The 24482-nt window shown below is 43.2% G+C and overlaps 1 protein-coding gene across 1 annotated transcript in view; it reads left to right on the top strand.

Moving 5' to 3' along the window:
* Window positions 1-1819: 1819 nt before the first annotated feature.
* ATP10B (ATPase phospholipid transporting 10B (putative)) overlaps window positions 1820-24482 on the top strand; it is a 115511-nt gene continuing 92848 nt past the window's right edge. Inside the window, exons 1-3 of the mRNA XM_007171426.3 lie at window positions 1820-2094; window positions 3031-3225; window positions 19831-20035. Coding sequence (XP_007171488.2) covers window positions 1820-2094; window positions 3031-3225; window positions 19831-20035 — 675 coding nt within the window. The remainder of the gene's footprint in view (window positions 2095-3030; window positions 3226-19830; window positions 20036-24482) is intronic.

Raw genomic sequence — 24482 nt, 5'->3', positions numbered from 1 at the left:
TTCTTTTTTTTTTTTTTCTTTAACTATTGTAATTAATAATTTGAAGGAAAGATACTTTGAAACTATGCAGATATTCAGTTCCTCATCAAACTTCATCCACTTGTTTGGCATCCACTTTATATCTGCTTTGCTTTTAAGGAAGCTCATTTTACATTGTTAATAAAGAAAAGAAAAGAATATAATATGATAAGTGGACTTTCTCAATTGCCCCACCTGACATACCTGCTATCTCCCTTGTCAATCCAGTCTTCCTTTATGAAGACCTTATCACGTAAAATTGAGAGACATCTGATATGTATGGCATTAGCCAAGGCAAGATTTCTTGTTTGCATTTTCCACTCTATTCATGAATGATCTTTTCATTTCCTTTTCTTTTATAATAATAATATTTTTAAAACAGAATCTGTGAAAGGGGCATTTATTTTAATAATGAGAAAGAAGATATACGTTATTATTTCGGGCTTACCACATGTCATAATATTGCTTTTGTCTCATTATGATGGGTGTCAGTAATTGCATTTACTTTTTTTCAATCTTGATGCAAGGGCTCACTTAAGACTCTGAAGAGCTTCTTGCCGCCTTGGGGTCTGTGCATTAGAAATCATTTGGATTGATTAAAGTCATGAGGAGAATTAGGGTAAGGGTCAGATCATAAGAGCATCAGGAAGGTAAAATATTACCATTTAAATGAGAAATGGAACTTCTTCTCCTTTAGTGAATCACATTTTCAATGACAGATGGGGTTGCTCACTGCGAGATTAATAATGCCTGACATTCACTCATCCATTTATTCAAAACAAAAATCATCCTGCAAGCCTACTAGGTGAGAAGCAAACTATCTACAACTTCTAACCTTATAAAGTATGTATTTGAATTAATTCTTCTGGGTCTCTAACCAAGATTTGGCCAAAAGGACCCTTGAGAGCTTGCTTATAGGTTCTATTAAAGGAGCTCAGAAACTGGAATATCCTAGATAGAGCAGCCTCCTTCCTCCATCTAGGACTAAGGGCTCAGTTTCAGAAACCACCAAATGGAATGGCGAGAAAGAAAGGGGTCTCCAACCCTCACCCCCAGACAACCAGATCAGGAAAAGCCCACGGCGTTCATGGAAACCACGTTCAGTGCAGTCCAGTCACCTCAGGCCCAAATTTCCTAGGAAAGAGACTTTCTCCTGTTTCACCAATCACTCTCACATGAGGTTCTGACCACAAATGAGCTTCTCTGAAATATCATCAGTATCAGAAAACTTTAGAGCGAGGGAAAACCTAGAGAATAAATAGCTTTCCCTTTAAGACATGTCTCCACTTACTCTTTATACTGTCCAATTTGCTCCTCACAAAAGGCTTGTGAAAATAATTAGTGTAAGACTAGGTCTCCTCATACTCTGGTGAGGGCACCGAACACCAGCGAGGTGAAGGGGCAGTTTGGAGTCAGGAAGGAACCAGAGCTAGAAATCTGAGCCCTGGGTTCATAGTCCTCCAGGCCACACTTTTGCCCCAACGAGGTCATCCATACCCTCCCCATACCATCCACAAGCTGAAACGCTTTCATGGCACTTATCAGGGTGTTAGTTGTATTTTATTTATATGATCATTTGCTTAATGTCTCTGACCCTAGAATGTATGGATTATAGGGATTGAACGTATTTTTCTCACCTTGTGTGCCACAGTCTACCTTGGATGGTTGGGTGGACACGTGGATGAGCCACTATGCCACCCGTGTGTCCTAACAATAGCCACACCTCGCGTTGACACGCCTCATATTTCTCCTGACCATGGTGATTTCATGTCCTTTCTCAGATCGTAGCTTGCTGCCAGACATGGCCGTCTCGGTGGACTCGTCTTGGTACCGGTGGCAGTGGCGAGTCAGAGATGGCCTCCCACAGTCTCCATCAGAAGCCACACCACTGCTGTCCCCAGAGGGGGGGCCGCAGAGCTACAACCTGGCGCAGCAGCGGGTCGTGTTCCCCAACAACAACGTACTCCACCAGGACTGGGCCAAGGTCTCCAGGAGATACTGTGGCAACAGAATCTGCACCACCAAGTATACCCTCTTCACCTTCCTGCCCCAGAATCTCTTGGAGCAGTTTCACAGGTATACAACCACTTGGCTGAACAGTACACACTTTATAGCCAAGTATTTGCCACTCAGATGAACTCAGAAATGCTACCCTCTGGGCCAAATGCGTGTACCTTGAGAAGCTTTGTCATCCATTCATTCATTCATTCATTCATTCAGTATTTATCAGATTCTACTCTGTGTTAAGTCATGTGTTGTGTATTAGAGATACACGAGGGGGAAAAAAAGGACACATTGTCCTGACTATATTGGCTAGTGAAAGAGACAGATCTTAATTTTAGGAATTATGTAAATTGGTGTAAACTATAATTCAGGTAGATACTTCCAAGGAGAAGTATATGGTGCTATTAGAGTGAGTACAAGAGAAACCAGGCCTAGTTAGGAAAGTCAAGGAAGACTTCTAGGAGGAAGTAACTGTGGAAGTCTAATATGAAAGAAGAGAATGTGTTAACTAGGTGGAAAGAGGCAGAGAGAAGTCAGAGAAGGGAGCCAGAAGAATGTTCTTTCAAACAGACCTTCATGTGCAAAGGCACAGTGGCAAGAGGGAGCAAGATGCACTTGGAAGACGTAAAAGTGCAAGCCACTCTTTTGAGATAATATATGCAAAATTATCTTTTAATTATAAAGCAAAATATGCACCTAGACATTATCCTAAATTTTGTAATTATTAGCACCTACTATTTATTGAGCAACTACTATACTCTGGAACCCTCCATTGCATACATAACAAATATTCATCCCATGTAATATTTATAGGAGCCCTTTAAAGTAGATAGTACTATCCCCATTTTAAATGAATTTGACTTTAAAGCCCTTACCATGATGTTCGAGGTGACATTGAAAGAGAATGTCATTTTTAGTTGGCAAGGGCTAATAGTAGGGAAGCAGTAATGCGGCAAGTATATTTCTCTTCTCCACGGTTTTCATTCATACCTTGCTTGCCCCTTCCAGATGGGCTAACCTCTATTTCCTGTTCCTGGTGATTCTGAACTGGATGCCCTCCATGGAAGTCTTCCACAGGGAAATCACCATGTTACCGTTGGCCATTGTCCTGTTCATCATCATGGTCAAGGATGGCATAGAGGACTTCAAGAGACACCGCCTTGATAGAGAGATAAACTGCTCCAACATCCAGATATATGAAAGGTAAGGGAAATCATTCCTCTGTTTTCTCTGTGGCAAATAGATTATGCAAACTTATCAGTGTTTTCAAAACACTGGTCTCTCTTCTCACATTAATTTTCTTCAATTCATTTAATTCAGTGATACTCAACCAGGGCAATTTTGCCCTGCAAGGAACATTTGACAACGTCTGCAGACGTTTTTGGTTGCCATATCGGGAAGGAGGTTGCTACTGGCATTTAGTGAGTAAAAGCCAAGGATGATGCTAAACATCTTACAATATACGGGACAACCTTCCACGACAAAGAATTATGATCCAGCCCAAAATGTCAGTAGTGCTGAGATTTAGAAACCTTAATTTAACTCATGTAAGTGCCATAAGAGCAGGGTTGAAACCTCAAGAATTAAACTCTAAAATTGACTGAATCATCTCAGGAGACCAAGCTCAGGAACAGCTCTTTGGAGAGTGATGGGCACTGTCTCGCAAACAGGAAAATGTATACCATTTTTAAAGCATCTGTGGCTCTTGGCTAAAACTCCTTGCTTTTAGAACTTAGCCAGGTAGGTTTTAGGACCCAGAGTTGGCACACCTGTTCTTGGTTGCCTGGGGTGGAAAAGGAAGCTACCTGTGGGTGACGTCTGCATTCCAACAGGTGGAGTCTCAGCAAATAGAAGGAAGTGACCTGGTGGGTACACACCTGTTCTCTGCAAGCTCTTTCCTTGTCATACTTCTCCCCTAGTGTTTACACACCGGCTTTTTATTTTTAGTTTTCCTTTTGAAAGGAGAGAAATTTTCAGCAGAGAAGGCGAGTAAAAGATGTCAGGAACATCACTCGCTGGCAGCTGAACAATGGAACTGATCAGGGAAGGACCTCTTTTATGGGGAGCTCAAGTGTCCTGCTATGAGAATTAAAGAGACGGGATTGAGCAGAGATGAGAAAGGAAGGCAAGAAAAGGCAGAAAAGGAAAGAAGACAAGAAACGAGTGGTGGTCTCCAACCTGCCCTTTGAAGGACGGTCCCACAAAGAGAACCCCAACAGACATTATCATGGGAATCAAATTAAGACCAGCAAGTACACTCTGTTGTCCTTCATACCTAAGAACATCTTTGAGCAGCTGCACCGGTTTGCCAATTTCTATTTTGTGGGCCTTGTGGTTCTGAATTTTATCCCTGTGGTCAATGCTTTCCAGCCTGAGGTGAGCATGATACCAATCTGTATCATCCTGACGGTCACTGCCATCAAGGATGCTTGGGAAGACCTCCGGAGGTACAGATCCGATACAGTGATCAATAACCGAGAGTGCCTCGTCTATAGCAGGTAAAACGAAACACCCGGGGAAGTCTCGGCCCCAGCTCTGATCTTTCTGTGACTGCTGCCACCGCAGGTGCTGTTTATGGAAGGATGGGATAGGGAGATAGCATTATTTTATCGCAGTGAAGCTGTTCATTTCTCCACAATGGGGATTATGGTTTAAAACCGAAAAACACAAAACAAAAGAAATTGAGACTTGAGTCAATCGTTCATTAAAATTAGGAGGTCTTTATTATGTGACATTTTCTTTGCTGTTTCAAATGTGTTAGACATTTAAGAGTTTTGCATAAATTCACATCCATTTTAGGTCCAGTGTGACCATGAGCACATTGGAGCAGGTTTGGAGACCCTTGGAGAAAAGTGGCATCACTGTTTTTCAGGGAAGCAGTAAGCAGTGTATTAGGAGAACCAGCCCTGGAGACACACTGCCTGGATTGAACGCTGTCTCCATCAGTCGTTAACTCTGTGACCTTAGGCAAGTGACCTAACCTCTCTGAGACTCATTTTGTCCTTCGTAAAACTGGAACACTTCCTGAGGTGGTCGTGAGAATTGCATGTGATAATCCTTGGAAAGTACTTAGCACTGCTCCTGATGTATGATAAATACTCAGTATGCAAACTGTAATTGCTTTATTTTTAGAATGTAAAACTCACATTAGCTCGATCAAGACTGTCCTTAAGCTTTCTCTCTGATATCCCATCCCAAACAAAAATGGCTCACCACCTGTCTTGCCATGTTCTTTAACATAATTTTATACCTGTCATTGTCTTAGACTCCACTGAGTCAAAAACCAAACTGGGTTGTTAGGAAAAGGACACGCTCTCGATCAGTAAGGGAAGAAAACAGAGTTACCGTGTGTCTCAACTTTGTGACAATTCATGTAGCCCAGAAAGAAGCAAGGGAATGGAGGCTGGGCTTGCAGTGAGATTACGGTGACAAAGAGTGCTTTCTGGGCTGGCAATGAGAAACTTTGAATGAGTCAGTCACTTAGATGAATACAGCAGGTAGGGGCTTGACTTCCTGCCAAATAAGGGAAAAAGTCCATCTGTCTCAAGAAGCACCATCCCTCTGACTTGTTCCCTCTGACCTTATGGACCCCAAGCCGTTCTGCAGTTGCTCTGGTCCTTCTTAGAGTGAAAGGGGCTTGCTCCGAGGTGTGCCCTACAGCTGTTTAGGGGCTGCTTCTTTCTAAGAAGTTCTCTTCCCCGGGAGAGAACATGGAGCTTACGACTGGGAGCTGGCTGACGATAGGGTTTATGAGCCAGACTCCACTCGGAAAATTGTAGCCTGGGGAAGCTTCTAAGGAGATCATGTAATGCAAGGGACTCAGCTGTCTCCAGGGCACCCCTAAGAGAACTTCCATACCTTCTCCTCAGCAAAAGATGAGCTTCTGTTCTGTTTGCCTACAGGACCAAAATTACACATCTAAAAATATTAATCTGAAGGTTTAGGTTTTTTTTTTTTTTCATCTGGATCTAATTGTCTTGAATATTGTTAGCACACTGAATACCTAGAGTTGAGACTGAGTCATTCCTCACCTTTGAGTAAGGAAATTATAAAGAGAAAAAAAAAAAAATAACGTTGGAGTGTGCCGCCTTTCCTAAAGAGACTGATTTTTTAAGAAAGCATTGTTTTCCTCTTGCCACCAATCCACCGCATCACTTTTTGTTTTCTGTCTTTCTCCTTTGTTGTTTTTCTCATAGAAGATGCACAGTGAGGCTGGTTCCTTGGGGAGGGATCCAGGTGGACCTCAGTGAGCCTGGTTCTCTTCTCCCTGCTTTGCCAGAAATCCTCTGCCCTGAGCATCCCAGAAAAATAGGCCTGGGATAATCTCAGTGTCAGTCAGACCACAGACTGACCTGTGCTGGGTGCTGGCCTGATACAGGCCAGGCTGTTGTCATTCTGTTCTCAAAACAGCTTCCAGAAAAATGGCAGAAAACTGAGGAGATAACAATCCAGAAAAAAGAGACATTTATCCCCAGGCTCACTGGCAGGGAGGGACATACAGGTGTTTTATTTTTTAAAAAATAATATTATTTTATTTATTTCTTAATAATATTTCAGAGAAATATTTCTAAAATTATTATAGGTAAAAGTTTAGTGATAATAATGGGTTTGATCATTCTTCACTATTTTGGTGAATCATAGTTTAACAAAGAGAGTATTTGAAAACCAGGTTCTAAGTTCAGTTTATTTCAATACTTGATTACCATAGTTGTCAGGACTGAAAAATTACCTTGGAAAAGCACACATCATGCAATATGTACTTGGGAAGACTTTATGGTTATTGATAATGGATCTACAAATTCATATTTTTAATTGAAGTATAATTAACTTACAATGTTGTGTTAGTTTCAAGTATACAGCAAGGTGATTCAGTTTTATATATATTCTGTTGTGTCAGTTGAGATGCTCTCTACTGCAAGAAGCAGAAACCTCAATTTAAACAATTTTAACAGTGAAGAGACTTTGTTTCTTAAGTCACTACAAATATGCTGAGGTGGGCAGGTGATCAGGCATGGTTCATTCAGCCAATCAGCGTTCTAGCTGCAGCAGTTAGCTGTCCTTTTCATTCAGTCCCCCTCTGTGTCATCTTTACCCTCAGGTAGATTTCCCTCATGGCAATGAGATGGCTGCAGCAGCTCCAGCCCTCACATCTGCATATAATAACCCACAAAGGGAGAAAGAAAAGCACTTCCAGAAGCATTCTTGGAAGGTCCAGGAAGCTTACTCCCCAGATCCTCCTCATCTCTCAGGGACCCCAGTGGGTCACATGCCCATCCCTGAACCAATCCCTCTGAGCAGGAGATGAGATTACACTAATTAGGTTATACCTGAGCCATAGAGCCCAGCATGAGGTTCACTTCCCTGAAAGCATATGGGCTACACAGGGAAGGTGAAAAATCCAAATTTAAAAAAGGAGGTATTTCCAAGAGAAGGAGAAACACATGTTGGAGAGGCCACCACTATGTCCTCAACATCATCACCTTAAAATATTTTTGAGCCTCAACTCCTTGTGAATTGCATTCCACATATTAACAGGAGCAGACACACTTTGGGACATTCTGTAATATATATCCTTAAAGTTCTTCTAACCCTGAAGTGGGTTAATTCTATGAAAAAGCCCAGAATAGGAAGATAGAAAATGCTAGATATTATTATTATCTTAAGTAATGATGCTGAGGAGCATTTCCTTTTGCCAAACGTTGAAGATATTGGGTTGGCCAAAAAGTTTGTTCGGGTTTGTCATACCATCTTACTGAAAACCCCGAATGAACTTTTTGGCCAGCACAATACATGATGGGATGTCAGGCAAAGAACACAAGATCTGAGAGGACAATTTGTTTTCTGAGAAGCAGCATAAAAGCTTATATCTCAAGCACTAGTTCTATCCATTTTGTCTCGATTCACACATTTGAGAAACTGATGTCAAATGTCCTCATTTTTGTACAGTTGAATACTAGGACCCTAAGAATTTTGCTCACCTTAATCCCATGTATCGTCCAGCCTAGACTTGTTTATACTGTGAGAGAATCTTTTTGCAAACAGCAGAAGCCTTGTTTACAGAATTACAATCCTGTTAGAGTATTTTCTTTTACTATAGCAACTGTGCTTGTGGTCTAAAGGTGACCCCATTAATCAGATTTATAGAATGACTTCAAGGAGAGATTAGCTTCAGAACTGTATTAGCTTAGGCTCTCCCAGGGCTCAACTGAATGAATCTAGAAACCATACCCAGCAAGAGAATTGTATTTTTCCATCCAGCTTCATACATTTTTATTTGTATTCAGAAAACAGGCAACAGGGAAGCAGGAGTGGGAACCAAGGGAATCCATGAAGGTTTTTGTCCCCATATTGTAATGCGGCAAAAGCCTTCCAGTGTTTCAGCAGCCAAGCACACAATCATTCATCTGCTCAGCAAGTCTTACGTCTGGACCGAGTACGTGTATATCAACATGGAAGGCCCCATGTACGCTCGAGGGGCTCTCAGTCCAGAGAGCACGAGGAACTTGTAAACAGCTACAGTGTCCCTTGCCTATGGACAAAGGGTCACAGTCACGCATGGGCTGCAGGGACACATCTGCCTGCCAGAAACATCAGAGCCAGCCGAGGGAAGCCTTCTCTGAAGGGGTGACATTTCAAGAGGGCGCTGAAGGATGAGCAGCATTCAAATAGGTAAAGAAAACAGGTCAGAGTTCACTAGCATTAAGTATCTTCACACTGTTGCGCCACTGTTGCTACCATCCATCTCCAGAACTGTTTTCATCCCCCAGACTGAAACTCCGCCCCCAATTAAACAACAACTCCCCATTCCCCCTTCCAGCCCTGACAGTCACCATTCTACTTTCCATCTCTATGAATTTGACTACTATAGGTATCTCAAATAAATGGAATTATATTATTAAAAAAAAAAAAAAAGAAAGAAAACAGGTCAGCTCACAGCCTATTCACGTGTCACCTAAAGGTTGTCTGTGTGATTTATGCTGGTATCAAAAAGACCAGGATCAAGAGATATCAGGAGCTTAAGAGAGAAATGATTCAGATTAGAAACTTTATTTTATTTTATTGGCCATGCCGCATGGCTTGCAGGATCTTAGTTCCCCGACCAGGGATCGAACTCAGGCCCTGGCAGCGAAAGCTCTGAGTCCTAGACACTGGACCGCCAGGGAATTCCCTAGAAACGTTTAAATTCTGACTTTTTACCAAGGCTTGGAGATTCTCTTTTCTGTAAGTCAGGTGGCTGCTCTAACATAAAAAGAATTCCAGGTGCTACAGGCTCGCGGCCAGTCTTCTGACAACATGGCACTGAGGGCCTGGTTTCCCAGCTGTGGAAAGCTCTGTTGGAGAAGGCAGACGCCTGGCCTGCAGCCTGTTTTTATTTGTATGTCAGTTTCCTTCTGTGCCAGTGCCCCCATAGGAGATCCTGAGAATGAGGAAACCAGAGGTCCTCATCCTGAGTCTGTCACCAATTAACTACATGACCTAAATGAAGCCACTTAGGCAGTTGTGTCCCCACTTGTCTCATCTTTAAATAGTGGTCATAGTCTCTCTACGGTAAATTTTGTGAAAAGATGTGAGATGACATGTCGGAGGGCTTGGACGTAGCAGAGCTATGGAAACAACTATACAATGCAGTGCCAACGGAGGGTGCATAAAGCAGTCTCAGCAAGGATGTTCAAAACGTGACATCTTACTGGATGTTTGGCATCACACCTGGGCTTGTCTCAGAACTGCCACTTACTAAATGTGTGGACACTTGTAGTTACTTGATCACTGCAGCCTCCATTTCAACTTGTATAAAGTGGGGCCAGTATTAGCACCTATCTCCCAGGGGCATGTGGATTAAATGAAATAATCCTTATAAACTGTTAACTCAGTGTCTGCACCATAATTAGCACTACGTAATTTTTTAAATTTCCAGTCACTTCAACTCTAATTTTTTCAATGTCAGGCCCAACCTAAGCCTTCATCTTTCTGGCTACATTTCCCACCCATATAAGGGAGGAATTGTTTATTTTATTGGCAAAGGTCAAGGACATTCACTGAGCCACATTTACCAGTGGGCAGGGTAACAGTGTTTTAAAAGCAAAAACTTATGCTCTGCTCTCTCATTTCTCTTCTATTCTATGTGGCAGGATTTAAAATCTGAATTTGGGAAACCCTTCTAGAGCCTGGACCTCTTTCCCCTAGCTCCGTTTCCACAGCACTCCTGAACACACCCGGACCAAGATTTAGATTTAGGCGAGGGATTTAGGTGGCTTCATCTGGCCCAGAGCCTAAGCCACTTCTCCCAACCCAGCTTCTAACATAGAATGTACATTCAAATATCATATTTGTGTGGCTCTTCATATAGTAGCTATTTGATCCCCATTCAACTATCATTTTCCTCCATATAACATCCCTCTGGGAAACCCAAAGGAGATGAGATGATTGACAGGGTAGAATTTAGGCTTTGCCAGGGCCATCCTAACATCAAAATACAATATGTATTCTTTACCCTAAAACTATATCCTCAGTTTGCTGCAGCTGTTAAATGAAGTAATGCATGTAAAATGCTTAGTATAGTTCCTGGCATTCAGTAGCCCTCAGAAAATGTTGGCTAAAATATTACTAAGGAGAGTTCTATAACCTTGATAGCCAAGTGTCACCATGAGCTTGACTCAAGGGGAGTAAGAAAGACAGATCATTGGCTGGGGTTTTGAACCGCATGGGAGAAGACAAACGCTTTACCGTAGAACTTGACTCCAAGCTATAATAGCAGAGCAAAATAGGCCTGGGGGAAGAATCTGAAAATGCACAGAACAGAGGATCATAGTGTCATTTGAAGCATGACTATGAAAAGTGCCACTGGCTGCAGCTGGCAGACCAGCATCCACTCGGCGGGTCTTTGCTCTGCATCTGGCACCAGCCAAGTAGCGTCCCCTCTAAAGGGTCAGTTTTGCAAGTGCCCACCCGACTCCCATGGCCTCGCCCTGTGCTCACAGAAGGCCATAAACTATGTGGGCCAATTCAGCTTGTCATTTCAGGATAGAATGCATTAGGTTCTCCCCCAAACTCAATGGGTGGAAGAATCATAAAACAAGAATTCAGGTGTCCCTGAAGCTCTGCACTTGTGTCAACAGGCGGGATTTGTATCTGAGCGGGTGAGCATTTATAGCCTCTGATTTGCCATTATGGAGCCCACAGTTCCAAACGCTGGGGCTCCTGTTCCCGACCCAGCCTCAGTTATGTTTATGTCACCAGCTTCTGAGGCGTCATCTGCTGAGTACCGCACTTCCGAGCAGGACCAAGAGACCACGCTGAGCCACGAAGTCCCCACAGCTGTCACGCCTATGTCCTGGCAGACACACCTATGTGACCTTACACAAGTTACATAACCTTTCTGGGCTTAAGTTTCCTCATCTACGAAAACAGTAATAATAAAAGTTGTGTCATTATTAGGCAGCTAAATGGTAACGTTGGTTAAGTGCTGGGCTCATTATAGGCAGTTAATACAAATAAGTTTATTGTATTACATTACTTTAAATACATTATATTATATCATCTCATCATATCATACATCATATTATATTATTATGATATCATTTTTGGAAGTCTCCGTTAGTGCGTCCATAACAAAAGGAGATAGATGTCAAAATGACTTAAGATTAGGAAAAGCTTCTCCTCTGCTGCCTCATGTTCAAGACAAATCTACAAGGAATCAATTACTGAATATTTACTGAACACTCCCCTGTGTGCTAGACACCATACCAGACTCCATGTAGGTAGGGAAATATAAAACCCAGGGTCATCCCAGCTCTCAGCAAGCTTATTACATAGTTGAAAATAGAAGACACATGAAACAATTAGGCCTCTGGGTGTTAATAAAGTCACATAAATACAGATGCCACAAGCTGCTGATTTGAGTCTTCATTCTTCCCGCCCTAATACTCAGGCCTCCCCAGATATATCTGGGCATCCTCAGGTATAGTTAATATGTTCATGTCCCCCAATATTTCCATCCAAGCCAGGGGTCCGGGTCTCCTACCTACTCCTCTGGCCTCAGCTGTTTCTTTCTGGAGCTTCCCTGAGTCTAAAGCCCCCGTCATCGTGGTCTGTAGCAAACAGGCGGGTGCGGGGACACAGCTACACTCACTGCCCTCTGCCCCAGGCCCACGCTGTCTTTAGCGTAACTTTAACTTAACGCTAAACCTTTAACTGCTGTTCCATTTCCATTTTGTGGGACCAGGTCAGGACAGAAGCCACAGGAAACCTTCCTCCCTTTTCAGTTCCCTCCCCCTTGCTAGGCTCCTCCTCCAACCACAAAGCCCCACCCCTCATTCACAACAGCTCATGAAAATAGACAACCACACAGATTCTGTTCTCCTGTCACCACAGCAGTGACCCTGTTTGCTCCCAGCTAATAATAACTGTAATGATAATAATAGCAGCAGTAAATGCCATTTGCTGTAAGGTCATTTCGTGTATTATCTTATTGAACTCTCACTTTAACCTGTAGAATAGATTTTATTTGTCCATTTGATAGATGAATAAATTGAGGGTCATCTAGTCAAGTAGTGGGTTCAAGGTCACACTACCTTGTATGTAAGAAGTAGTTCTGGGTTTTAGTCAGGCTCACGTGACTCCAGAGCTTTTAACCACCCCACAATATTGTCTCTACGTGAGCACACTGCTGTCAAGACAAAGACAGTTGGGCATTTCAAGTATTCCTGAACCAGCTACAGGACACTTGACTCTTCTTGGAGCCATGGAAAGAACAGAGGTTCCAACCCAAGCTTCATTGCTATACACCTTGGCCAGGTCAGTTTCCTCACCCAAACTGGAGATTTATCAAATTTCCTCCAGCCTTGATTTTTTTTTTTAATTAAGGCTTTATTTTTTTAAAGCAGTTTTTGGTTCACAGTAAAACTGAGAGGAAGGTACAGAGATTTCCCGTATACCCTCTGCCCTCACACATGCACAACTTCCCCCATTATCAACATCCCTCACCAAAGTGGTCCGTTTGTTGAAATTAATGAACCAACATTGAGACATCATAGTCACCCAAAGTCCATAGTTTACCAGATGGCTCACTCTAGGTACTATACATTCTATGGGTTTGGTCAAATGTATAACAACCTGTATCCACCATTACAGTATCATACAGAGTAGTTTCACTTCCCTGAGTATCCTCTGGGCTCCATCTGTTCATCCCTACCCACCTCCCAACCCCTGGCAATCACTGATATTTTTACTGTCTCCATAGTTTTGCCTTTTCCAGAATGTCTTACAGTTGAAATCATACAGTGTGTAGCCTTTTCACATTGGCTTCTTTCACTTAGCCATGTGCATGTAAGTTCCCTCCATGTCTTATCATGGCTTGATAGCTCACTTCTTTTTAGCTATGAATAATATTTCATTGTCTGCATGTACAATAGTTCATTCACTTACTGAAGGACGTCTGGATGCTTCCAAGTTTTGGAAATTATGGATAAAGCTGCCATAAACATACATGTGTGGGTTTTTGCATGGCATAAGTTTTCAACTCATTTAGGTAAATAGGATACGTGATTGCTGGATCGTATAGTAAGAATACATTTAGTTTTATAAGAAACCACCAAAACGTCTTTCAAAGTGGCTGTACCATTGTGCATTCCTACCGACAGTGTGTGAGAGTGCCTCTTGCCCTACCTCCTCACCAGCAATTGGTGGCGTTAGTGTTGAAGATTCGGGGCATTCAAATAGGTATTTGGTGGTATCTCATTTTAATTTGCATTTCTCTGATGATATGTGATGTGGAGCTCTTTTCATGCTTATTTGACATCTGTATATCTTCTTTGGTGAGATATCTATTCAGATATTTTATCCATTTTTAATTTGCAAAGCACATATTTTCTCCCAGATGGTGGCTTGTCTTCTCATTCTCTTACCATTGTCTTTCACAGAACAGAAGTTTTTTTTTTTTTTTTAAAGGATTTTCTTATTTATTTATTTATTTATTTATTTATTTTTGGCTGTGTTGGGTCTTCGGTTCGTGCGAGGGCTTTCTCCAGTTGCGGCAAGCGGGGGCCACTCTTCATCGCGGTGCGGGGACCGCTCTTCATCGCGGTGCGCGGGCCTTTCTCTATCGCGGCCCCTCCCGTCGCGGAGCACAGGCTCCAGACGCGCAGGCTCAGCAATTGTGGCTCACGGGCCCAGCTGCTCCGTGGCATGTGGGATCTTCCCAGACCAGGGCTCGAACCCGTGTCCCCTGCATTAGCAGGCAGACTCTCAACCACTGCGCCACCAGGGAAGCCCCAGAAGTTTTTAATTTTAATGAGGTCCAGCTTCTCAGTTACTTCTTTCACGAATAGTGCCTATGGTGTTTACCTAAAAATTCATCACCATACCCAAGGTCATCTAGGTTTTCTGCTATGTTGTCTTCTAGGAGTTTTATAGTTCTGCATTTTACATTTAGGTCTGTGATGCATTCTGAGTTAATTTTTGTCAAGAGTGTAAGGTCTGTGTCCGGATTCTTTTTTTTTTTTTTTTTTTGGCATGTGGATATCCATTTGTTGAAAAGATTATCTTTGCTTGGTTGTATTCCCTTTGTTCCTTTGTCAAAACTCAGTTGACCCTAATTATGTGAATCTATTTCTGGGCTATCTATTCTGTTCCATTGATCTATTTGTTTATTCTTTTGCCAATACCGCACTGTCTTTATTACCGTAACTTTATAGTAAGTCTCGAGGATGGGTAGTGTCAGTCCTCTCCTTCAGTACCGAGTTGGCTAGTGTGGCTCTTTTGCCTCTTTATATAAACTTTAGAACTAGTTTGTCAACATCCACAAAGAACTTGCTGGGCAGCCCTGATTTTAAGGATATATTTTTCTGGGAGTTTGCCCAGTAGCCAGCACCTAGAGCCCTTAGTCTTCAGTAGGCTGAATTTGGGTCCTTCTTTTCTGGACTTGGGGAAAATGTTTGGATTTTTTAAGTTCCTTGTGTTTGCACATTATGTGCCTGAGCGCAATTCATGAAATGTAATCACGGACATAAAGTGGGCATCCCAATAGCATGAAGAAGAAAATGCTGGGGCTGGCGGTGGTGGTTAGCCCTCACCATAACATTAACAATCATTGTCATCAACATCATAAAAGAAGTTTGTATTCATTAAGTACTTACTAAGTGCAAAACCAAGAACTCAGTCCCTTACATGGGTCATGTCACTAATCCTTCCAATAACCCTCTGAGGCAAATACACATATTACCTTCAAGTGAAGAAATAGAGTCTCTGAAAGATTAAGTAACTTTCCCAGGTCACACAGGTAGTAAGTGGTGAAGCTGAGATTCAAACCCACTCTTTATCCCTAGACTGCACTCACTCTCCCTGGCTTCCCCTTTCACCCTGGGGTAGCGGTGCTGACCGTCCTGGGCCTGACATTCCCGCTTCCTGAAGGACGGCCCAGGTCAGCTCATCATCCTACACTGAATGGGAAAGCCCACAGACAGCTAAGCTTCCTGATAAATCCCCTCTACTCTAGTTCCTTGAAACCCTTTTTACAAAACCCACATAGTACTTGAGAAATGGGAGCTTAAGCACCTTCTCCTCCTCCATTCCCCCCCTTTCACCTGCTTCCCCACAGGATCCAGTTGGTTATAAACCTCTCTTGCTGTTTATTTACCTCTTAATAAGCCCGACCTCCTCTCAGAAAGCCATTTAGCACTGCACCACTTAATTTCTCCCCAAGGCCGAATCTGCCAGATGGAGTCTTCCTCCCCAGCCACGTCGATCTGTCTTATTTTTAAGCAGCAGTGAACATGCCACAGAACTAAAACAGCAATCAGTTCCCAGGTGTGGACTCACTGAGCAGGGAAATGACCAGGAGTGTGTGGGTGTGTCCCCCCGGGGCAGCTGTTCCGAACGGACTGGATTAACCAGGGAATGACTCCCGAAGGTGACTCCCAGCCACATCTGTGGCCACATCTGGGCGTCCCTCAATGCAGAAGCACGCCGCCTTTCTGCCTCAGCTGGATTCAGCCATTCATCACCTCCTCGGGCTGGACGCCTCAACCCTGGAGCTATGCACCCTTGCCTTTTCCACAGTTGAGGAGACAAAGTGGGCCCCCAGAGGACCAGGAAACCAGCACAGAATAACCCAGTGCAAGAAGGAAATGTCCCCGATGTCACTTTTTCTTATCCCAAAATTCCTATAAAATCTGACTCTGATTCTATAATATTACTACATTTGGGTCAATATAAATATATAATTCTTCAAATTTTGTACCAGCTAAATTACTAAATTATGTCCCCCCCCCCAAAAAATTTTGAACACCCCAAAAATCATGTTGTTCCCATAGCTTCCGTGCTCCTGGACACACACGACAAGATGTGTGCCTGGAGGCATATGTGCCTCTGTTTGAGCAGCACGACCTGGAGATGGGCAATCTCTGTTTTGGGGAGGGTTAAGCCTACAAGAGGGACGAAGAGTGTCCCTTCACCACTGCATGTCATCCTAAGGAAGAGAAGATTACATCTAAAGGAAAGACAGGTGATTATTAACAGGACAGCAGTACTGGACAGGACCTCCCAGGGACCCAAAGAATAATAGAAAACAGAGACCAGTCTGACTTATAGCTTCTTGTGTGGTTTCATTGACCTTGCGATACCTATCATCATGATGGGAATTGACAAGACAGCACTCCAGCCAAACTCACAGAAGTGACTGCTCATAAACATATATACATACACACACACACACACACACACACACACACACACATATACACACACATATATTTCATAAGTTCATCTGCATAATGTCCATCTTCCATCCCATTAATAACTCACATCCCATAATATGCAGTGGAGCCCTTTATTAGAAGGAAGAAGAATGAATTTCAGTGTTCACGGGTGGAGGTGCATGGCCTTGCCTTCGGTATGTCTATGTATGTAGCGTTCCCAACTAGCTTTTGCAAACCTTCTGGTTTGAACCAGTGTGCTCTGGAAGTGTTGGCAGTCAGGATATTGCTCAGAGTCGAAGATGTTCTCATTAAATCACAATCTCAATACCGGGCAGAATGCTGAGATTACAGCAAGCAACCAATGGTGAGCCATCCCCAATAGGACAGAAGTCAAAGGGGAGAAGAGTAAAGACAAGTTGAGTGACAATCCTTTATTCCTTGGAGCAATTTTGCTGTAATATTCAAGGATCCTTTTTTTTTAAGTGCCCTCTCAAAAAGGAAAAAAAAAAAAAAAACAATAGAGAAAGCCTCCCTCCTTCACCATACAAGATTCCTTTTCCAATGGAGAGTATCTGCCATTCCAATTTCTTTAAGTAGCTTTATATTTGGACATTTAACAGGTGTTCCCAAGGCTGCTCTGAAGAAAAAAAAAATTCTTCCCTGAATCAAAAGATAAATGTTTTTCTGAAATGGCAGTGAGAAACAGATCTGGGGGGACTGTCTCTATTTTTCATGGTAAAAAAAAAATAAGGTAGAGCAGTTGATAAGCTGCTCTAAAATAAGATGATGGAATGAAAAAGTGCTTAGAAACCTGTTACATCCTTTTTCCATTAAAAGAATTATTATTATTAAAATGCTACAGATGCACTGCCCCCAAAATGCTCAGAAGTGGTCCCCGTTTGGGTGATACTGCCCACGGTTAACCAGTGGCCGCTGCACTGGGCTCCCTAGAGCATGGGCACTTCCACAGAACTCTGTGGGTCTTTAGTGTTACAAGACTGCTCCCTGATTGTAATCCCTGATTATTTTATAGACTCTGATCAGGTCTTCCCTTGGTTGGCCTTCCAAAAGTCTTCCAGATGGATGTGCATCTGTTTCAGGAAACTGGGGGAGTCGTTTGCAAGGATCTTTTTTCACAAGGAAAATGGGGTCTTAGGAGGGCTTGCTTGGGGTTCTCTAGAGGGCCCCCAAAGAAAGGAGAAAGGCGGCAAACCCTTATCCTCCTCAAGGACTTCTACGAACTCAGAGGAGAAAAGTGAAATTCCAGTCACATCTCTTTCTCTGTGGAAGAGTGGTCTTGTCATGCCCAGGGCAGCTCAGATTCTGACAGAAACAGAGGCAGTAACGTGCCCAGAGAGGCTCAGCATCAGTGGAGAAGAATAACAAAAGAGAGCCTGCTTCTCCAGGCCTGGCTGGGCTCAGAAGCATCCAGCCGCAAGCCAGCTGGACTTAGTTTAAAAGACCATATGTGGAATATTGGTTTGGTCCCAGATCCCACATTTAAAGAGGAACATTTCCAAACACAGCCTTAGTCAGAAGAGCCCTCACCTCTAAGACAGATCTTGAAACTGTGTCACACAGAATAATTGAGGGCACTTGGAAAGTTAAATTTGACTTGGCAAGTCCAAAAGGCTTCAGAAGACACCTGATGAATACTTTAAAGTATTTTTTCAGGGCTTCCCTGTGTGGCACAGTGATTAAGAATCCGCCTGCCAATGCAGGAGACACGGGTTCGAGTCCTGGTCCGGGAAGATCCCACATGCCTGGAAGCAACTAAGCCCATGCGCCACGGCTACTGAGCCTGTGCTAGAGCCCACGATCCACAACTACTGAAGCCCCCATGCCTGGGGCCTGTGCTCCGCAACAAGAGAAGCCACCGCAATGAGAAGCCCACGCACCGCAACGAAGAGTAGCCCTCGCTCGCCGCAACCAGAGAAAAGCCCGCATGCGGCAATGAAGACCCAACGCAGCCAAAAATTAAATACATAAAATAAAATAAATTCATTAAAATATATATATATATTATTTTGTTTTTAATGGTAGAAGATGGAGTAAGTCAGATTGCCTGGGAGAGCAGAATTAGTTCAATATTTGGCTAATCAGAAGGAAGAATTTCGTAAAATGAGGGCTCTTGGAAACGGAATGTATTGCCCTGGGGAGTAGCGAGTCCTTCTGCCGGGGCTGTAAAAGCTGTTGCTGCCATTCCATTGGAGAGGAAAGAGGGGAATGATTTCCAGGAGGTAGGATATTCAAGCGGTGAAAACTGGGTTTGGTGTCAAGTTGGACCCAGACTCAGGGTCCAGCTCTGTTTTTGTAAGACTTTGGGAAATTTCTCTTGAGCCCTCAAGTTCCTCATTATGAAATGGATATAACATCTCCTCCAGTGAGTTATTATGCAAGTAAATGAAGTATTAATTCACCCTAGTGCTTGGCAGGGTAGACATGCTAAATTCACAATTGTTGCTGCCCCCGTTATTACCTGCGCTTGATAAATTGGATAGGAAGAGAAAGTACATCATTTTCTCAGATTTCTTTAGCCCTCTGATCCTGCGCTGACTGTGGGGCCCATCCTATCAAAGTTCCTGGTGCCATCTTCCTAATCCCCTGCTTCCTGTTTCAGCACCGCTCCGGATCTTCCTAGACAATGGTCTATATTCTCACCTTTCCCACTGCCGCTCTCCACCCATAACCAGAAGCAGTCTTTCCTATACTCCATTCTTTTGTGACCCTGCTTTCTACGGCGATGACTGGGTATTCTAGGAAGTGATGTATATTAAGAATGCTATGTTAATATGACTATATAATCACCTTCTCCTTTAAATTTTTTCTCCTGCTAGGAAGCAAGGGCTGAGCACAGCAATCAGTCAATAGCCGACAGTCCATCAAAAGTCTACATGGTCATAAGGAGGGACCTTTGCTAGTGGGATTCTATAGATCATGCTTAGCTTTTCTAGAGATGACGATAGTGGTCATTTGGGGCAAGGTAGAATACAGAGCAGTCCTGTGACAGGCTGACTGGAGGATATTAGGTGCAGGCGGGACCTTTTCCATTCACTCATTCATGCTCTGGAGAACTTTAACATTCACTCTGACCCCTGTCTTTCTCCAACCCCAGAAAAGAGCAGAGCTACACACAGAAGTGCTGGAAGGATGTGCGAGTGGGGGACTTCGTCCAAGTGCAGTGCAATGAGATCATCCCGGCCGACATGCTCCTCCTCTTCTCCTCGGACCCCAGTGGGATCTGTCATCTGGAAACCTCCAACTTGGATGGAGAGACAAACCTCAAACAGAGGCGTGTTGTAAAGGGCTTCACAGAGCAGGTAGGGCTCTTTCTAAGGTCTTCAACTGGAATGGCAAAGGGAAGATGCCAGCCAGCTCTACTGGGAAACTGGATTTAATCTGGTCTGTGGAGGAGAAGGTAGTAGTTGCCTCCTTTTCCCAGGCACTTAGGTACACTTAATCTTCCCACCAACTCTCTGAGATGGATATCATCCCCATCTCACAGATGGGGAAACTGAGGCTTGGGAAAGGTAAATAACTTGCTGAAGGCCTCAGAGTCCTTACGTGGGGACCCCCTCCATTCAACTGAAGAAACTGTGCTCTCTGCTCTAAACTAGATGAGTCTAGTATCTGCTCAATTACTCTTGAGACCAACCCATTTTTCTGTGCTTATCCAATCCTGGCTCATCCTGCCCAGGTCAGCTTCAGCAATTTCTCCCTCCATGAAATTTTTCTAGTACTCCTTTGACTGCAGCATAAAAGCAGCAAGGTATCATTAACTATTTTTCCATTTGTGTAGGTCTTACCTTCTCAACAGTACTGAAACCTCTTTAAGGACAGGGAGTGATCATCAACATTTTAATTTAATCCCCACTTTATGTGTGTGATACCTTGGATAGCATGGAGGAATCATGATTATTTAGTGATTAAGAGCCCAGGCTCTAGAGTCTGGCAGAGCTGAACTCAAAGCTCAACTCCACCATTTATCAGCTGTCTCACCCAAGGCAAGTTATTACCCTCTCACACCTTCATTCCCTCATCTGGAAAATGGGCACAAAAAATAGTACCCTCTCCATAGGGTGTTTCTGAAGACTGAATTGTTACTGAGCCAAACTTGGTTCTGCTTGCCCACGTGCAGTAAAGCCAATGTACTGACACTGGGTCGTAGTGAAGGAAAACGCAGCATTTATTGTAAGGCTCCATACAAATAGTCTGGGACAGCTAGTGCTCAAAAAGACTGAACTCCCTGATGGGTTTCAGGAAAACATTTTTAAAGGCCAGCTAAGGGAGGGGGGTCTCAGGGTATGTGGTCTCCTCGTGCACAATTCTCTGATTGGTTGATGGTAAGGGAACAGGATGGTGTCACAGGGGTTATCAATCCACGGGCGCCAGTAGGTCTTGGGGCCGTGTGCTCATGGTCATCAAGTAATTAACATCTTCCGTTTGATGGGGGGTTTTCATGTCTGTAAAACAACTCAGGAAATGTGCATCAGATACTATTATCTAGGTACTTCGGAAAGGAACTAAAGCAGGGAATATGGGGGAGAGGTCAGCCCCAAAAAGGCCCCATAAGGTCCTGCTCAATTATAAAATAATATGTACATGAATTACTTAGCATGAAGCTAGGCGCATAGTAAGAGGCCAGTAAATAGTTGGCAGTAAATATCAATGGCGTTCATAGGCAATATGTGTTGACTGATCGAAACTGGGTGTGATATTCCAGTTTTCCATTAAAATTCCCCTTGAAAGGGTTGATTTCCCATCTGGTACCTTTCTCTGTGCATGGAAAAGAATAACATTCTATCACTCCTCTTCATCCTGACAGCCTGTGGCTGGGGAGAAAATGGATGAATCAGGGGATTTAGAAGAAGGAAGGCAAGTGGTTCATTCCTCAGAGATGTTCATGAGCTAACGTTTCGTTATCTAGACAGAAACTTCTCAAGAGACGGCCACTCATCATACCTCACTTTGCCTCTCTCAAAGCCCCAGATGAACAGTTCTCATAAAATCGCTTTTCTATGATTGAACTCTGTTCTCTCATCCTTACAATGGGAATAATAATAATAGCTCTCCCAAAGTTTTGCTGTGTGATTCAAATGAGATAAGGAAAGTAAAGAACAAAACAGAGGGTTTGCTGCATTGTAGATACACAGTAAATGGTCTATTGCTGCTACCTCAGCTACAGTTCCTACAATGGGAATGGAAACCACCATGACCACCATGCCGTCATCTTGCTTTGTGATTGTGATAGTGGCTCAGTCCTCCCATTGGTGCCCAGGCTCTATTGAGTCAATCACTGCCCTGGGGCTTGGCGTCTGAGTTTTCTCTCCTTTGCTTGTCCTTGTCACACTCACCCAATCATCCCAGTGTTTACAAAAATGTAGGCCGGGATCTGGGTAAGCTCCCAAAGCCATTCTAGATACAAAATAACAATCTATTTCTTGGCTCAGGGCCCTGTGGGCTGCCCTCTAGAGCAAAGGTTTTCAAGCTTTTTTAACCGTAACTCACAATAAGAAATACATATTGCACACACACACCTATCCACATGCACATGTGGATAGGTGTGTGAGTGTGTAAAACTGCTGCCTCAGTCATACTATGTGCAAAGGACTCTGAAACTTTCTATTCTATTCTATCGGGTTTTGGTTTTTGTTGTTGTTGTTTTAATTTATTTATTTATTTATTTATTTTTGGCTGTGTTGGGTCTTTGTTGCTGCACGCGGGCTTTCTCTAGCTGCGGTGAGTGGGGGCTACCCTTCATTGTGGTGCGCGGGCTTCTCATTGCGGTGGCTTCTCTTGTTGTGGAGCACGGGCTCTAGGTGCTTGAGCTTCAGTAGTTGTGGCACGTGGGCTCAGTTGTGGCTCGCGGGCTCAGTAGTTGTGGCGCATAGGCTCAGTATTTGTGGCTCGCAGGCTCAGTAGTTGTGGTGCGTGGGCTTCAGTAGCTGTGGCTTGTGGGCTGTAGAGCGCAGGCTCAGTAGTTGTGGCGCACGGGCTTAGCTGCTTCGCGGCACGTGGGATCTTCCCGGACCAGGGCTCAAACCCGTGTCCCCTGCATTGGCAGGCAGATTCTTAACCACTGCGCCACCAGGGAAGCCCCGGTTTTTGTTGTTTGCTTGTTTGTTTTTTTTAAGTTCTGGGAGCAGCAAAACGTGTGTGTTTGTAAATCTCCCCCTCAGCCCGCCCACCCCAACATCCTCACCACAACTCTGAGTCCTTTACTCTCTTTCTCAGGCAGTTATTTCGGTGCTGTTGAGGTTCACCCAGTCCCTTCTCTTTTTTGCCATTGGCAGCGGCTCCCAAGCTGTTTCTTGTATATTAATTAGTCTGATAGTTTGGGATTTGACTAGAATGAAGAGCTGGATGAAAGGGTCATTCACGCTCCACTGCTATAAACCAGCCAATTCAAGTTAATCACATCTCTCAAACTCTAACCCTGAATTCTCATAGGGTACTTGGTGTAATGATTTACCCAAAAAAAATAAATAAATAAATTCACTTGTAAAGAGAATAAGATTTATTTGATCTTGAAAGTTTCCAGAATTCTCAATTCTATTTCAATTCTTGATTCTCCCCCTCACTTTGCTTAAGTGTGCTTTTCCACTTCTATAAGAACAGGGATAAATAGTACTAATAATAATGCACTTTTTTAAAGCCCTTATACATATAAGGTAAGTGAGGCACAGAAACGTGAAGTAACTTGCCCAAGGTCACTAAGCTCGGAAGTGTTGGAACCAGGATTCAAAGCCAAGTTTGTCCAGTCTCAGCTCTTAAGGTTTGCAGTAGCTCATCTCCCTGGTCCTTTGACTCTCACCCAGAGTTTACCCAGAATTGCTTACTTGAAAGCACACATTTATAATTTTCAATATTCTTTCCACATGTAAGTAACAAGCAGCAGGAAGAATAAAAGCAGGCCTAGCCAGCTCCCTGGGGGGGAGGAATTTTAGCTGCTCTGTGCTATCTTGCTTCTCCCTTATGTCTTCAGTGCAAAAAGATTTCTGAATATGGATAGAATTCTCTTCTAACTCTATACATAATATTTCTCAAATGTGTTGAACAAAGATGTTGATGAGAGTTGCAAGAAAAATACATGTTGCACTGTCAAATAAGATCAGAAGGCAATAGGTTACAAGTTTTCCAATAGTGTGTACTGCAGAACTTCTCAGATACTTTAATAAAGGGGGAGGGAGGGGGAGGGAGGTACTAGTATATAATATTTCTAATTATTTAACCACAGAAACCTTTTATTCCAAGGACCATATCCCAGGACTACTACAGGAGAGGTGGGATCACAATTTAGAAATTTGCCTTAAATGCATTGAAGGTGTTTTGGATATATCATAGCCATCACAGGGAGAAATTTTTACATATATACATGCATCCTTCCCCATTATTATCACCAAATTATGATTCATGGGGACTGAGTAGTGGTCTGGGCATGCATATTTTTAAAATGTTCTCCCAGATGATCTTAATATGAACCTACCACTAGTTCATCAAAAACCTGTATAATAAAGGGAAGGTGTTACTTCCAAAGAGCACTCATCATAATAATGGGAATAAAGCCACCATCTACAGGAGTCTTACATGTTTTGCCCATGTTGTCCTTTGTCCTCATGACCATCCTGTGAGGGGGACATCACTACTCCATTAGACAGAAGAAAACCCTAAGGTACAGAAAAGGCAAAATTCACCACTTGTCTCAGAGAAGATTTTGAACACCTGCAAATGTGGTTTGTTTGTAAATTTAATATCTTAAATAATGAG

Source organism: Balaenoptera acutorostrata, chromosome 2, assembly GCF_949987535.1.
Source record: "Balaenoptera acutorostrata chromosome 2, mBalAcu1.1, whole genome shotgun sequence".
Lineage (NCBI taxonomy): Eukaryota > Metazoa > Chordata > Mammalia > Artiodactyla > Balaenopteridae > Balaenoptera > Balaenoptera acutorostrata.
This window is presented reverse-complemented; position numbering and strand designations above follow the sequence as displayed.